At 37.3% G+C, this 17,306-nt stretch overlaps 1 protein-coding gene across 3 annotated transcripts in view; it reads right to left on the reverse strand.

The window, feature by feature from the left end:
• LOC149144721 (isoleucine--tRNA ligase, cytoplasmic-like) overlaps positions 1–17,306 on the reverse strand; it is a 739,557-nt gene that overhangs the window by 475,007 nt on the left and 247,244 nt on the right. For all 3 annotated transcript variants that reach the window (XR_016264930.1, XM_089449912.1, XM_089449913.1), the window contains exon 12: positions 15,710–15,869. Coding sequence is in view for 2 of the 3 variants with exons in the window: in XM_089449912.1 (XP_089306038.1) it covers positions 15,710–15,869 (160 nt within the window). In the remaining variant the exon portion in view is untranslated. The remainder of the gene's footprint in view (positions 1–15,709; positions 15,870–17,306) is intronic.

The raw sequence follows: 17,306 nt of genomic DNA on the forward strand, positions 1-17,306 counted from the left end.
CTCTTCCTGGCTCACCCTTGATGACGCAGGCACTACAGCACCCTTCCCTTGTTGCCGCTCTGCTAGAAACAGCTTCCATCACTCGGGACAACTGTTTTCTGTTGCTATTGCTCCGCTCAGTCGATGTTCTCAGTTCTTCTATGCTCTGCAACCACACTCCAATACCATGTTGAAGTTTCTAAGTCTACCGGTTAGAAACCCTCCATGCACTTTACTGATTTATTCCTACCTACTTGTTCCATTACTTAACAAGTTATTTACAATGTAAATACTAAAAATAAACACTAGTGCATGCTCAACATATTACAGATCAACAACTGAAGGAAACAGAAGCAATCACACCAAATGACACCGTTATTTTTGGCCCAATGTCCCAAGAAAAACCCAATGTAGGAAAATCGGTGCAGCTATCTGAGGGTTTTCTTATTAAGAAATTTCAGAGTACAATTTGGGTGCCAAATCTGGCTTACCCAATAGAGAATTTCCTTGGCAATAGTACCTCTCAGTCTGAGACAAATGTCCCAGTTGAAACCCCAGATAAACCCTCCAGCAGCTCCTCAGCTACAATCTGCCCCAAAAACCCCAGCGTCTACCCTGCGTCACCCTGAATGGGTCTGCATCAACCTCAGGAGGCCCTGCATCAGCTTTCTAGCCCTCTGCATTAGCAACGCTGGCCTCTCTAAAGCACTGTGCAACTCCTGGCTGCCTCTGTGTGGCCCTGCGTGAGCCCTGGCTGCTACTGTGTCACTCTCTTTGGCTCCTATGCTGCTCTCCCGGCACTATCTCTGCCTCTCTGTCTCTCTGTACTCAATGCCCTTCAGCTACAACTCCGACCACTGATTGTATCTCTCTTAGCAAACCCCACTCTAGATAATAGAATGACCGATCATCTGGTGTGTTCTCCAAGTGACCCTCAAGCCTCCTCTTATACTTTTCTCGTTGACATATCAATGGCCGAGATTAAGTCCCTAATCAACTGCTAAGATTAGATCTGGCATGATCCATGTCTTTTGGACCATTCTAACACATTTTTATATTAATCCACATTAATATTTTAATTTCCCTAAGTTTAGACTTAGGGACTCCATTAAAAATATTAATTATTTTAATATCTCCCTAATTGTTTAGAATCTGCCCAAATCCTTTCTGGGTATTGGAGATCTCATGTGCCTTAGCCTCTCCACCAAATTTCGTGGCTAGAGCACATCCGATGCTACCCCAAATCAACACAACCAAATGGGGTTGTTGAGAGGAAGAAACACTCTATTTCAAAGAAAGCTAGAGTGATGTTGTATGACAAAGATCTCCCACGGTATCTATAAGAAGAGGCATGCAATATGACAGTTTATATTCAAAACCGAGTCCCACATAGAGCACTTGGAAATATGACACCCGAGGAGGCATTCACAAGAAAGAAGCCAGAAGTCAATCACTTCAGAACATTTGACTGCCTAACATACTATCACATTCCAACAGAGACATGTTTGATGCTAGATCATAATGCAAAGCGAGGTAACTTCGTTGGTTACAACAAAACCTCGAAGGCATACGTGATCTTCATCCCAGGAGCCAGGAGGATTATAGTCATGCGGGATGTCAAATTCATGGAGGATCAGGTGTACAAAAGGTCTAGATAGTTTCTAGCAACTAAAGATCAAAGTGAGCAACCCATAGAAGCTCCTAAATTTGAGCAACAAAATTAGGGGCAGCAACAGAGCACGAGTATAGTGACTAGTATGAGCATGAGTTCAAGGGCGAGTGTTGTTGAGGCTTTGCACAACATGGAGCAGCAGATGCAGCAGATTAGGGAGAGGCATCAAGAGGATATGGAAGTGGATATTCCAAGCTCCACTATTGGCAGGAGGAACCAAGAGGTTCGGCAAACACTCAGAGATGCTCAAGAGTTTGTGGGGACTCCTAGGATAGGTAGGAGAGAACAGAGACAACCAGAGAGCTACACTAGTTACATGGCGTTGATCATTCAGTTGGTAGATAGCGATCCTTCCAGCTATCAAGAAGTCGCACAACAATAGGTGTGGTGGGATGCAATGGTATAGGAATATTCCATAACCATGCAAAATGATGTATGGGAGGTTATGCTGAGACTAACAGATAGGGCAGTGGTTGGATCATGTTGGATTTATAAGATCAAGCACGGTGCTAATGGCAACATCGAGAAATACAAAGCTATGTTCGTGGCCAAGGGGTTCTCTCGGGAGGAGGGAATATATTATGAGGAGGCATTCACCCTTGTGGCCATGTACACTTCTATACGAGCCGTGATCTCATTAGCAACACAAATGGGATGGAATATCCATCAGATGGATGTCAAGACGATGTTCTTGAATGGTGAACCAGAGGAGGAGGTGTATATTGAACAACTAAAGGGCTTTGTAGCACACAACAGAGAGACTCACGTGTGCAGGTTAAAGAGAGCCTTGTACGAGCTCAAGCAATCTCCTAGGGCATGGCATGAGCACATCGATAGATACTTGCAGGGCATAGGCTTTGTCAGGAGTGAGGCAGATTCAAACCTCTACTACTTGGTGGTTGGGGGAGATGTTCTCATTCTTGTCCTATATGTGGATGACTTGTTCTTGATAGGTTCACTGGGGCTCATCAAGGAGTGCAAGAGAGACCTTGTAGCAAAGTCCAAGATGAAGCACTGGGGGTCATGCACTATTTTCTAGGAAAGGAGGTATGGCAAACCGATGGCAAGATTGTCCTTGGTCAAGGGAAATGTTGCATCAAGATCCTAAGGAGATTCAGGATGGAGGATTGCAAAGCCATGTCTACTCCCATGTTCACCAATTGGGGGAAGACAGATGCATCCAAAGAGAAGGATGTGGACCCCACCTTGTACAGGTAGTTGATAGGCTCTCTCATATATCTGGCCAACACCAGGCTAGACATATCCTATGCAGTAAAATCTTTCAATCAGTTCATGGTGGATCCAAAGAGAATGCATTGGACAACAACAAAACATGTGTGTAGGTATTTGCGTGGCACAGTCGAGTATGGGATCAAATATGCTCGAAGTGATGGTGTCAAGTTGGTGGGCTATACCAATGTTGCACGAAGCAGGGACAAAGCGGGGATGCGGAAGCGTTATTTTCCAAAAATCTAGGAACCGAAGCGTTTGCTATATATATATATATATATTTGCATTTATACTCAAAACAAACATCCCAAATACCAAATTAGTTGTAGAAGACATGAAAACATGCATATTTTTGCATAAATCAAGATAGATATAACATCCATTGTACATTAATGATTAATTATTCGAGCATCAACCATTTAGATGCATCAACCATCTAGAATCTAGATTCTTCTCTCTTGTCTAGCCTTTGCCTCTACCTCGATTGTCTAGGGATATTAGTCAACATTGCCCAATTTTGATCAAACTACCTAATTCAAGACTTAAAATATGGTAGAAAAAGCTTAACATGCTTGATTGATGACTTTGACTTGATTGAAAGGTAATTTTTTGCTAAGGGCGTGCTGCATGACAAAGGAGTTCAACAATTAACACCACCAACACTAGGGTACATATAGGGCTTCATGCTCTTAATTAAATGCTAATCGCATACCTTCATACTTGATATAATCTAATGAAATGCCACAATCCCATTGATCCTGAATTCCTGAAAACTATTAAGTCTGCTGAATTTTGAATAGGATATGAAATTCTATTTTCTCCATAGGAAGTCCAATGAGGCTGGAACCACTCTCAAACATCCTGAGTCATTTCATGGTAATGTTAAAAATTTAAGTAAAAGGATGAAAATGAAAAATAAAGGAGAATGTCACTTTTACTTTAAGAATTTAACATTACCATGAGGGAGCATCTACTATATTTATATTTTTTTAATATTTTTTTTGCCTTCATTCCTCACCCTAACCCAAGGTGGACCCACCCCCAACAAGCAAACTCACCTAAAATTAAAAAAAAAAATTGAAAAAAAAAACGATTTTCTAAACAGCGCAGCGCTTTTCCGGAAGCGTACGCTTCGCCCTTTGAAGCGCCACGCTTCGTACTCTGAAGCGCCGTATGAACTTCGGAGGAAAGCTTCTGAAATTTCCAGGAAGCGTCCAAAACAGGCGGAAGCGCGCTTCCGGGGACGCTTCCTGGACGCATCTGCACGGGACGCGCTTCGGGCCTTGGAACTGCAGGGGGACGCTTCCTGCAACATTGGGCTATACTAATGTAGACTAGGCAAGGAACATAGTGGATCGAAAAGCACTTTAGGGTGTTGCTTCAACAAGGGATCATGAGTTGTTTCTTGGAACAATAGGAAGCAGAAGTCCATGGCACTGGATTTTGCAGAGGCAAAGTACGTAGTAGCAAGCATGGCTACGTGCGAAGTCATATGGCTTCGTAAGCTACTACTATCCTTGTTTGGTTAGAGGATAGAGACGACGGTGATACACTGCGACAATCAGAGTTGCATCAGGCTGTCAGAGAATCTATTGTTTCACAACAGGTCCAACCATATAGATATCAAATACCACTTCATCAGGGATTGTGTGCAGTGCAAGATTGTCCAGCTACAATATATACCTATAGATGAGCAAGTAGCAGATATAATGACGAAGGCTTTGGTGAAGACTAGATTCATCTTCTTCAGAGACAAGTTGGGTGTTATGCAGAACACCTGCCTTGCTAAGAGAGAGTGTTAGTTTGTGCAGCCCGGACAGGTGTTCTAGTCTCAGATTGTGTCAATGAGGATAGGGAACACATTTTCTCTAATACCCAGAAAAGGTTTCGCAAGAAAAGGCCTTGATTATATTTAATTAAGAAATTAATTAATTTTCCTAAGTCTAACTTAGGGAAATAAACTTAATTAATCAGTATTAATTGGGGTAAATCGATTTTCCTCTAGAGACATCCAGAAAAGTCACTTGATGTGTCCAAGATGATCTTAGCCATCTATTGTGATTAGATCATGGTCGTTGATTCGTCAACGAGAGATTATAAGAGGAAATCGATGAGTCATTTGGAGAACATATTGAGACACATAATTGCAGTGATAGCAAGGGCACAGACGTGGCGCGGGGGCATCAACATCAAGGGTTTCAACAAAGATTATCGGAGAGCTTCTTCACAACGATTTCCAGGGAGATTTGGAGATCAATTGTCTGAAAAGAGAGGCCAATTTTCCAATGGTGCGATTTTCTCCAATAGGGGGTGCAAATAACCCTAGTAGGAAGTGTGAATTGCTCAGAGGGAGAAATTCCAGAGCAAGGAAATTCACAAGAGAGATCAATTTGCCTTGTTGACCACTACGTGTCAACTACCCATGGAGTACACCCCCTTTTTCGCAAAAGGGATAGCGTTTGATCGATATGTCCGTGCCATTCGACTATCATCATCAACCCGATCATATTATGTTGTAAACCGAGTCTGCATGTGTAAATTGTAAATAAACTTAGTAAATCTATGTCATGTATGTATTTGCCTAGGTAAACCAAATCTTCTAGTGATGATCTATGTTCCAGAAGGTTTTTTGTCTCACCGACCCATGGTCGGCAGAGTTTTCCTTCAACCTAGCCCCAAAGCCGAAACGGATTTTGTCATTAGAATCTTAGGGGAATCCTAGTGTGCTTCGAGTTTATGTAAAAGTAATTTGGAAATAATCCTAACTATTTGGTTAGGTTATTACAAATTGCTTGATCTGCTAGATTATATTTGTGTTGCAGAACTGGGTGGTCTATGAGGGTCTATGTCAAATGGGTTTTCCCCCTTGAGATGTAAAATTGTAAAAGTCATGATGTAAAGTGTCTTGAGGGTTAGAAAATGTTTATCCCCTCATAAGTCCTAGGTCCTAAGTGGTTTTTTTCCAAAGGCTAAGTTCGAGAGTTCAGTAAAAATAAAATAAAAATAATATAATAATAAATAAAAAATAACAATAAAAAATTAAAAAATATGAAATTAAAAAATAAAATAAAATAAAATTTAAAAATAAATTAAAAACTGAGAAATAAAATAAAATAATAATAAGTCAAAGGTTTGAGGAAATAAATGCAAAATTTTAATTTTTTAATATATTAAAATGCATTTAAAATTTCGACAGATGAGATTAAAAGAGATTTTGATCTTCATCAACGATCGAGATCACTTTGACATGGATCACTCGAACTAACCGTTGGGAAGTTTTCCTTTAAATAGGGTGTCAAGGGTCATTTGAGATCATTCGATCTTAGAGTCGTATAATGATCATATATTGTAGATCTCCTCAGTATAATCATGAAGATGTCAAAATGTGTTTATTTTTCCTTTCTGTAGAGGATGATGCTTTGAATTCGTTTAATAATTGTCCTGAAGATTCTTTCACTTCTTTACAAGACATTATCAATGCTTTTAAAGATAGATATGGTTATCCAGATAGCTCGCCTTGTGCCCCTAAAATTGTGCAGCAGAATGAAAGTAATCTTATGAAAGGTCCAGCTGTCGATGAAAGATTTCAAGACAATTCTTCATATCAGAATGTGCCATCCAACTCTACCATTGCAGATCAAATCCATGATAGTGGAAAAGCAGAGACAAATTGTAAAATCAGTGTCGACAATGAAAAGGAAAATCATAACCAAATTATAGAAGAACTAATGTGGCTGGTAAAAAATATGGAGATCAATCAAACTAATTATGCTAATGATATGAGAAATCTATGCACCCACCTGGAAAAACGTGATAAGGAGATGGAAAACATGAAAATTAAACACTCTGATCACGTAACCGACATGCAAGGTCAGCATGCTAAGGAAATTGAGACCATGAAAGCTAATCATGATAGGGAAATTAATTATATACAAAACAAGTTATTAACTATGGATGAAGAAATGACTATTATGACATTCGATCATAATAATCAGTTGGCTACCATGCAAGAAAATCATAAGAAAGAGATAAACTTTATGCAACATAGCTGGATGACCATAAAGGCAAAGGACGACAAAGTAATAAAAGATATGGAAGCCAGTCAAATACGTCTTCAGAATAAGTTACCAGTGTTCCACGGGGACTCGCCCCCCCCCTACGGGTCTAGTTTCCTCGCTCCCCTGCGCTCCGGGGACTTGGGGACGAGTAGGGGACGTTTCCCCATGCTCCCAAAATGGAGAAAACTCGAGGGGACGTGCCAGGGAAACGTTTCCCTTCTCTGAGGGGACGTTTCCCCACGCTCCCAAAAAAATGGCCTTGCTTATAGTTTATGATTTAATAGACCTAAAGTGGTACAAAGCTACTCATGTTCTGTATGGGGATTACGTCTTGTGTTGTCTTTTGGTTTCAACAAGCGTTATTTTAGAGGGTCAGTATCATGGAAATTTGCTGGACCATATAGCACGTACATGAATTTTCCATTTTAAAACTTCTCCTTTTTTTCTCAAGTGATGGCTGGATTACAGTGGGGAGATAACTGGAGTGACAGACAAAGAATATGAGACATTCAGTTGGTGTTTTTAATTTGCATGACATTTGACATACAAACTATGGAAGCAGCACCTATGTCATGTGGGAAATAATTGGGTGGACTATAGACTAACATGCGTTTACTGCAAGCATGACAAAATACTATGGGCAACAAGAAATCTCAGGAACTGTCGTTATATATGAATTTATACAGTTACAAAATTTACACAGAGCACAGTGGCTCAGCTTGAATTCTCAGGTCTGAAAATTATTTTCACCCCTAAAATGCACTGCTAGTTTGAAGTTTGAACTGCATGGCATTGCTCTAATAAGGTAGACAAATTATCCATGCCATCGTTGGTCACCCAAGTTGGTTCGCAGATGGTCATCCTGCAGTCAATGTCATTTGATAGTAAACTGTCAGAAACTCTTTCATGTGATCTTCTCATCTCTCCTGGAACTAAAACTCTTCTTTCAGCATATGGTGTACTATCTATATTATATATAATATAACAAACTTTCTAGCTGTTGGATCCAATACAGCTGGACAACCCATTGTAGTTGCCCCTTCTACTGCCAATGTAGTGTTCCTGATCTGTTCATTTACCTTTTCACAGAATTCAGTGGCTACCTTATCAAGCTGAAGCTCTCCCTCTGTCTGACCAAAATCTAAATTAGAATTTGACCAAGCTGAATTAGAATTTTAAATTTATTATTTTATATGATATTATAAATTTGGATAATGTCAAATGATATTCATATCAATGATCATGCTTTGCAACTTTTCAATTCAAACCAAATTGTCATAGTGGACTCAATTAATAAATTATATTTTATATTTATAAATTTTTAAGACCCTGACACTCCCCCACGTTTCCTAAAAAATGGTAGGGAGCTTTTGCATAGGCCGCTTCCGCGCCCCCTCGCTCCCTCGCCCCCTCGTCCCGGAACCTTGGTGGAACATTGTAAGTTACTGACCATGGAAGAAGACCATGCCAAGAAAATCACTGCTATGAAGGTTGAACACTCTAGTCAGATGAATGCCATTAAAATATAGGTTCAGAAATTTCAACAGCGGTCAGAGGATGAAAGAAACCAAGGAACGTCAATAGATCAAAAGCCTCCTTATCTGTTGCAGCAAGCTCCATCTTATTATGAGGTCCTTTGTTCCATTGAAAAGTGGATAAATGAAGGTGACCTGGATAAAAGGGAAATTAATAATCAGGTTGATGCTCACATAGCTAATCCACGAGTCTTAGAAGATCAAGTTATAACTCATGACACCTGTGAGATTGATCCATCATCCTTGACAGAGCAGATGCAGAATGAAGAAAGACATGTCATGCATATCTTACATACTTCATCTCAGAGATTTGAAGCGGAAAGTTCCACGTCATCAGTTATACAACCTGCCACAAAAAAAACGCAAGAGAAAGAGAACGAGAAGAAGATTTGATGTATCAGATGGCCGCGAGCAACTTGATTTTCGAATAGGAAAAAGTCCTGCCGTATGTAGAATTGGACATGGCACATCCGAGAAGTAGCCGACAGATTTGCCTGAAAGCAGGCAATGCTCAGTATACACTATATTGAACACATCTGATGCCATGGGGCATCCTCTGTATTTCTAACCCTACTCCTTGTTTTTTCAGCATTTTCATTTCTATTTTAGGATTAGATTTACTTTTCATGTTACTAGATAGTTAATAAATTAAGAGCTTATATCTTTCCTGTGCTTAATGTTATATGATGATTTTTGGATGGACGCTACCTATGTTTTATTGTGTGTTGCGTGGATGCAGATTCTAGATTCTCACATTCCTATAGTGCAGCAACGTGTCCCCAAGTAGAGCCAGATGTTGACCACTACGTGTCAACTACCCATAGCAGTACATCCCCTTTTTCACAAAAGCTTGATCGATATGTCCATGCCATTCGACTATCATCATCAGCCCAATCGTGTTATGTTGTAAACCCAGTCTGCATGTGTACATTGTAAATAATCTTAGCAGATCTGTGCCATGTATGTATTTGCCTAAGTAAACCTAATATTCTAGTGATGATCTACGTTCCGGAAGGTTTTTTGTCTCACCGACCCATGGTCGGCAGAGTTTTCCTTCAGCCTAACCCCAAAGTCGGAATGGATTTTGTCATTAGAATCTTAGAGGAATCCTAGTGTGCTTCGAGTCTATGTAAAAGTAATTTGGAAATAATCCTAACTATTTGGTTAGGTTATTACAAATTGCTTGATCTGCTAGATTATATTTGTGTTGCAGAACTGGGTGGTCTATGAGGGTCTATGTCAAATGGGTTTTCCCCCTTGAGATATAAAATTGTAAAAGTCATGATGTAAAGTGTCTTGAGGGTTAGAAAATGTTTTATCCCCTCATAAGTCCTAGGTCCTAGGTGTTTTTTCCAAAGGCTAAGTTCGAGGGTCCAGTAAAAATGAAATAAAAATAAAAACTAAAAAATAATATAATAATAAATAATAAATAATAATAAAAAATATAAAAATATAAAATTAAAAAATAATAAAAGAATAAAATAAAATAAAATTTAAAAATAAATTAAAAAATAAATAAATAAATTAGAAATAAGATAAAATAATAATAAGTCAATGTTTTGAGGAAATAAATGCAAGATTTTAATTTTTTAATATATTAAAATGCATTTAAAATTTCAACGGATGAGATTAAAAAAAAAATGATCCTCATCGACAGTCGAGATCACTTTGACATGGATCACTCAAACTAGCCGTTGGGAAGTTTTCCTTTAAATAGGGTGTCAGGGGTCATTTGAAATCATTCGATCTTAGAGTCGTGTGCTAAAGAAAGCTCTCTTGTAGTCATTTTTTATGTGCAATAAAACAAGACTTTGGGGTTGAAATCTTGCTGGTGTTACTCTTCCAGAAATGCTGTAAGATGTTTTATTTCTGTGCATGATTTTTAATTTCAGCCATTGATGATAGCTTTATGAAGAGTGATTTAAACACAGGTATCTTGTTTAGTCGCTAGGGTTTGAATGGTAGTTAAATTTCTGAATATGATGGCAGGTATCTCCATTAGATCTGGATTTTAGTATCATTTTCTCCCTCTTTGTTAATGGTTGAATTAAGCTGTGCAGGAAATCTTTTTTTTTAGATTACCTGGCGTTTGGGGAAGTTCTTAGCTGAACTAGCCAACTCCCGAATTGCATTTTCTGAAGAGCCCAGCTGGTTTTAATTCTGGGCTTATCATTAGAATTTCTGTTACGGATGCATGAAGAGTTTTCTAAAGCACCTCATCTTAAATTCAAAATCTTAAAAAATATTTCTGTGGCATACTGACAAATCTGGCTATCTAGAGCCTTTAAACTGTGAATATTGTAATTATTTAGCTGGTTTTAGGGTTTTTTTTAGTTTTGTTTCTTGCGCATTTTATTCCTCGGTGCTTGTTTTTTGTCATTGCAGGTTGCAGATCTGAAGGTGAGGTTCAATCTCGAAGCCAGATCTAGGCCCTGGAGGGTAAGATCTGGCCTCAAAACTAGCTTTTGCAGGTGCATCGTTTTGCAGTCCAGGGTTTCAGATCTTGTCCAAATCTGGAGAAATTTTTTGGGGTTTACTAATAAATCCTGAAGCAGAATATAACATTTTAATCTGGAAATTTCAGGGTTTTATTTGGCAGCGATTTTCCATTTTGTTTACTGTCCAGCAGAATTATTTTCAAAATTCATTAAGGGTTTTGCTGCTGTGTGTTTCATTTCTCACCCTTGCTGCTCGAAATTGTCTATCTCTCTACTACACGCTGCTACAAATACCTCTGTCTGTTGCCCATTGCTGCCTTCCTACACCCTTCCTTATGCAGCTCTACGCTGGCCATCATTTCTACCCATGCTAGCAAAGATATCCATCACCTATCCTGCGTCCCCTCATCCTTGCTTTCATCTAGCTCCCTGCTAGCCACACTTCACACCTGCAAACACCAGATCAAAGCGGCATTTTGCCCCACGCATTTTTTCTTCACAGCTCTCATCCTCACCACCATCGTTGCTACTCCCTTCCACGCCGCTGTATCCACGCTATCCATTGAGCTGCTTCATTCCCATGTTTCTGTCGGCTTTCATTCCATTTCGCTGTCCAGCTGCCCTCGTTGTCTATTCGCATCCCTCTTCTCCTCGCGATTTCTCTTCAACACTGTCTGCAGCTCCATTCAGCAGATCCATAGTTCCTCTTTTTGCTGCCATAGATTTGTACCCATCTGCTGTCCATCTCACCTATATGCCAGCTCCACACAAGTTGCCCTCCACAGACCTCCATTTTCTCTTCCGCCGTCAGTGTATACCTGCATTCACACAACCAAAGCATTCGAATTTTTTTTTTTATTTTTACTTTCTATGCTATGCAGCTAGGGTTTTTGGCATGTTCAATTTCAATTTGTTTTATTTTGTTTAGATTTTCATTTGGTTATTATGTTTATAGCTAAGGTTTTTTTTTTTTTTTTTAATGCAGTGTGTTTTAATATATAAAAACTAAAAAAATCAAAAATCAAAATCAATTTTTATTATTGTACATTTGATACTACCAGGTCTTAGTTTAGGAATTAGATTTTGATTTTATTTTAGTTTATTTTCTATTTTATCTAGTTAGGTTTCATAAAAAAAAAAAAAAAAATTCAAATTTTTGTTTTCTTTTAGATTTAGATTATTTTGATTTTAATAAAATTAAATAAAAAAATCTAAAAATCAAAAATCAAAAAAATAATATAAAATCAGTTTTGATTTCTTTTTAACTTTTAGTTTTAGTTTAGTTTTGATTTTATATTAATTCAAAAAAAACAAATAAAAGAAAAAAGTAATAACAATAAAAAAATATAAAAAATCCCAAAAGCATAAAAAATTAATCCTTAGGCTTTTATTTAGAATTTTGTTTTATAGTTTAGATTTTTACATTCATTTAAATTTAAATTTTATTTTAGACTTTAATTTTGTTTTATTTTAATCTTAGAATTTTATAAAAATATTAAAATTAATTTTTTTTGAAAAGATTAACTAAAAATTGAAAATTCATTTTGGTGTCTTTTGTGGTATTTATGTTCCACTTCTCTATAGTTAAATGCGCTTAAATATTTATTTAAAGATTAGCTATTGAAAAGTGTTGAACTATTTTGTGAGCTGGTTAGCATTTAAAATTTCATGGTTTCTTGAAGGTATTTATGTTCCACTTCTCTATAGTTAAATGCGCTTAAATATTTATTTAAAGATTAGCTATTGAAAAGTGTTGAACTATTTTGTGAGCTGGTTAGCATTTAAAATTTCATGGTTTCTTGAAGTTATTTGATCTTTTGAAATTTATTTGCTAGAACATTGTGCATCTATTGAATATTTTGTATCTGGTGAAATTAATCATTGCTTGGATTATATAATGCTCGTGACATGTTTGATATTTTGTAAATATTTTCAAGCAATCATTAAATTACTTCATAAGCAACAACAACTAATTAATTACTTGGTTTTCATTAACTCCATAAGGCACTGGTCTTAAGCATTTAAAGATCTAATCAAATTCTAAAATCGATCAAGTGTTGGTTTTCCCCTGCTATGTCTCCCAAGCCAACTGATTCTCAGTTGGTCTTCATTTATCCCATAGGGTCTACCCCCCTTAGCCCGCTTCAGGGAGACGGCTTAAATGGAGGGATTGGGGATCAGGGTGACAGCCCTCGGTCTGAGCATTGTCACGCTACCTGGACAATCTGTGCGACAACATGCCTGTAGAAGTCAAGATTTTCTAGTGGAAGCCAAGTTAATTTTCCTAGCTAGTACGAGTTGCCAAGAGCGTCAAGTTTATCTGCCAGGCTGCACGCATGACCGAGCGCAAGCTTCAGAGGGAGGTCGACTTTGTTCTAGTGAGACAAATAGCTTCCAAGAGGTCAGAGAGACTTGCAGAAGTGATCCAAATAATTTTTCATAGGTTTTCCATTTTACGACAACCACTTGTAAAATTTTTGCTGAAGAATTTAATAATTAAAACCCTCATCTCTACAGAATTGGTTTTCCCTTCGGAGTATTTCCAGGGACATTTGTCCAAAAATATTGGTGTCCATATTTTGTGTGTGTGCATAATTTTCTCAGTTCCTGTGGTTAATTATTTTTTGCGAAGTTGCAGTAGTATTTTATTCAGTATTTGCTACAAGTATTTTGTAGAAGACAAGTAATCTAATTGGATAGGAGAGTAATAACCAGTAACTACAACAGGATTAAAATTTCACACAATGGAATTCCACACAACATGGCAATGGATAATAAATGATATCTGATATAACTAAAGGAAAACAAGCTTTCACAAATGCACAACACGAAGATTACCTAGCAAGTTGGTTCCCTAATTTGTGCCCATCTGTAACTACAGATTTAGATGCAAGCATGCAACATGGAAATGGAGGTGTTGGATCTACATGCACTAATGGATTATTGGATGAATACATCATGTACCATGAATAAAGTGTGTTTTGAAGGGCAATCACCTACTGTCTACAATTTCAAGCAGTCATCGACCTTAGCATAGGGCAAGTCTAGAAGTAAGAGAGCATCAAGAAAAGTGAGGGTGTTGGCCCCTTATCAATGCCCTGAAGGTCTCTCAGTTTGACAAGTTTTTGAGTATCCCTCTAGCCATCTTTGAGCCAGAGTGCCTTGAGGGGTCTATGGAGGGAAATAATGGATGGGAACCCATTGAGGCTGATCCTAACCCCACATCTAATGGATGGGGGCCTCTTCTTGAAGACAAAGACCCCCTCCCACAACAGGTTTGGTTTCAACATCTTATTGATCTACTTATTTTCTCTAGCATGTTGACCTATTTACTTTTGTTTAATTTGTTTTGCCTCAGGCACTATGGACTATGATAAGTCTGTATTTTGGTGACCTCTGTAAAAAAATTTGAGAGGCTAGAGGGCCCTTATGGCCTTAACTCATAATGGTTGTTTTCACCACCTTTTTCTGTATAAAATGCATGTACTTTCATTCTATATATTAATAGAATTTTGAATCAATTTATTAAAGAAAAAGTATACTGGCTTTTTCTCAGATGGGCCTAAATTTAAAATTGGTTTCAAAACATGATAGTCAATCATTAGTTGTAGATCCTTTATTTCATACAAAGTTTTTCCCTAACTTGGTTGTTTTATTATAGTTGGCTCAGAGATTTGTAATTGATTGGCCGGCCCGATATTAATGTAGCTATGGATTTTGATATTTATCCCAAATGCAATGATTATATGTCCTCTAATAGTCCCTGTAAATCTTATAGTTTAGTTACAACACCTTTTCTAAAATAGCTGTAAAAAAATATTATTATTTTGTCATTATTAGACCACAATTTTGCTATCATTGATGGTTTTCCAAATGGCTTGGTTATATGTGCTCCTTTGTTTTATGTGACGTTAAACTTGGGCTTAGTTGTTTGATCACACTTGGCACAAGGATTTGTAATTGATTGGCCAATTCAATATTAATGTAATTGTGACTTTTATATAGGTCAATTGCAATGATTATATGTTCTTCTTCAGTACTCCCTTTAAATCTTGATTTAGCTGAAACTCATTTTCTAAACAGAGTCGTAACAAAATATTATTCTTTTGTCATCGTTGGAACCCATTTTTGCTAGCATAGATATTTTTCTTAATGGCTTTAAAGTAATGCTATATATATCAAAAATTTGAATACAATAACATGCAAGCTTTAATATTAGATAGATGTGTGTGCTTCTATGTGTGAGCGAGAGAGAGATCTTTTCTTAATTTATTTTTATGCTGAGGTTCTAAATCAATACTTAAAATGTTTGTATTTAAGATTCTAGTGGTTCTAAACTTCTATTTATATACTTGGATAAACAATATATCTAGGATTTTCTTGAAATATAAATGTACTTAAATTTAAAAATGGGAAAACAAATATTATCCAAAAATTGTCAAAACACAAATAAGAGTGGGCTCAAAAAAGCCTAAAAGGTTAGCTTAAATAGTTGTTGCCAATGTTTTAAGCAAATGCCTAGTGCCATACAGTAGGATCCCAGTTTGAATACCCTGCATGAGGCACACTAGTCTATGTCGATGGGTTTGCTAGTGGTGCCATCCATGAATGTAGTGAAAGCATCCCCGGGGTTTCCCTACAAGACTTTGCTCGAGGAAAAAAGAGGGGGCTTGATGCATGTTAAATCATAATTGCATTTTTTGCATGTACCAATGATATAATATTTATCAATTCCGTGGTAGAAACCATATCAAATAGAAATCCAACACAATGAAGATCAAACAATTCATAACTCACTGCTCCATAAGTGTCAATAACTTCCATTGGTTGGGGAAAGTTCTTTAGTCTTTTGCTCAGTTTCTTGCCATCCTCGGCCAAAACAAGGCCATTGCAAATCAGATGCTTGAACGCTGGTTTACCAAACAGAGCAGTTGATAGCACCATAAGACTATAGAACCTGCCACAACATCAAAGATTAATTAAGAAAAAGATAGATGAGACACAGAAAAGGAACTAAAGGTGAGATCACGACGCATGCAGCAAAACCTTATTCAAATTAATCTATAAAGAAGACAAAAAATGAAATTAATAAAAAAGTTAACATAAAATTGTTCACTTCCAAATGCCAGAAAAAATAGTCTCAAGTTCAATTTCTTCATCAAAATGGTTGATTAAACTACTAATAGAAGTAAGTTAAGAAGCTAATAAAAATCAGGGCATTCATTTTCTCTTCAATAGAAGCTTCACCGAGAATATTTCACCCTTGGAAAAATTGAGTGGTTGAAATTTAATTCTCAATCTATAGTTACAAAGGTTCACGAGTACAACTTTGGAAGACTGTATAAGATGACATTTTTAGATGGGGAGTTGGTCAGATGCAAATGTAACATCAAAGTTTTAAAAATGGTATTTTCTAATTGTTACATCTTGAACTTTCACTTATATGTGTAAAATTCCTGAACACAAAGCAAAAACCCAAGGGCAACTTAGAGGGGCTATTGACTGTCACCACAATAACTCCCTTTGTCATTTTAGGTTGCCTCTTATCCAACACAAGCGGATATCCCTAAGTAAGATTGTTAAGGCTATAACAAGGGGGCTCAAGGTGATCTAAATAGATAGCGTAGAAAAGTATTGATCTTTATATTAGTTTTTGTAGCATCGGATGGTGTTCTAGTCTCAAAACTTTTTAGAGAGCCTAAAACACATGAGTTCTTCAAAACTCAGAAATCGTTTCTGGAAACTCCACCTAGAGATGGCTCAATTAAATTAATTGACCATAATTAAAAATTTCCAAAGTCTAATTTAGGAAAAGTGGTTAATTAATAGGAATTAATTGAGAAATGTGAGAATTCTCTAGAAACTCACATGGATCGACTTGGAGATGATCTCAACCATCGATTAAGTTTTAATCGTAGCCATTGGAATTCCAACTGGAGATTATAAGAAGAGGTCGATGGGTAGATGGAGACACACCAATGCAGATACTCAGTTGCCTAGGCAGTTTGAATTCTTAAGTGCAGGAGTGATCAATAGTGGCGATCGAGCTAGGAGGCAAATAGCAAGTGGCAGGAGAGGTCACCAGTGATCTGTGTGAAAATTTGGCTACCCCTAAATCCTATTGCAACAACTGATGTTCTTTCTTCTATTTGTTAATTTAATTAAACAAATTATTTGTTTTGTGCTATGGCAAATATCGAAACAAATACACTGCAACCTTCACAAAACAAATACTACAGAAGAAATAAAAACACTGGAAGAAATAGATGCACACACACAATATGACACCATTATTTTTGGACTAAGTCCCCGGAAAAACCCAACTCGGGAAAACCGGTGCAACAGCTGAGGGTTTTAATATTATGCAGTAGTGAAAATTTGAGTACAATCTATG

The sequence above is a fragment of the Pinus tabuliformis genome, chromosome X (genome assembly GCF_031772625.1).
Source record: "Pinus tabuliformis cultivar Carrire ecotype Pingquan chromosome X, CPIR1, whole genome shotgun sequence".
In the NCBI taxonomy this organism is placed as follows: Eukaryota; Viridiplantae; Streptophyta; class Pinopsida; order Pinales; family Pinaceae; genus Pinus; species Pinus tabuliformis.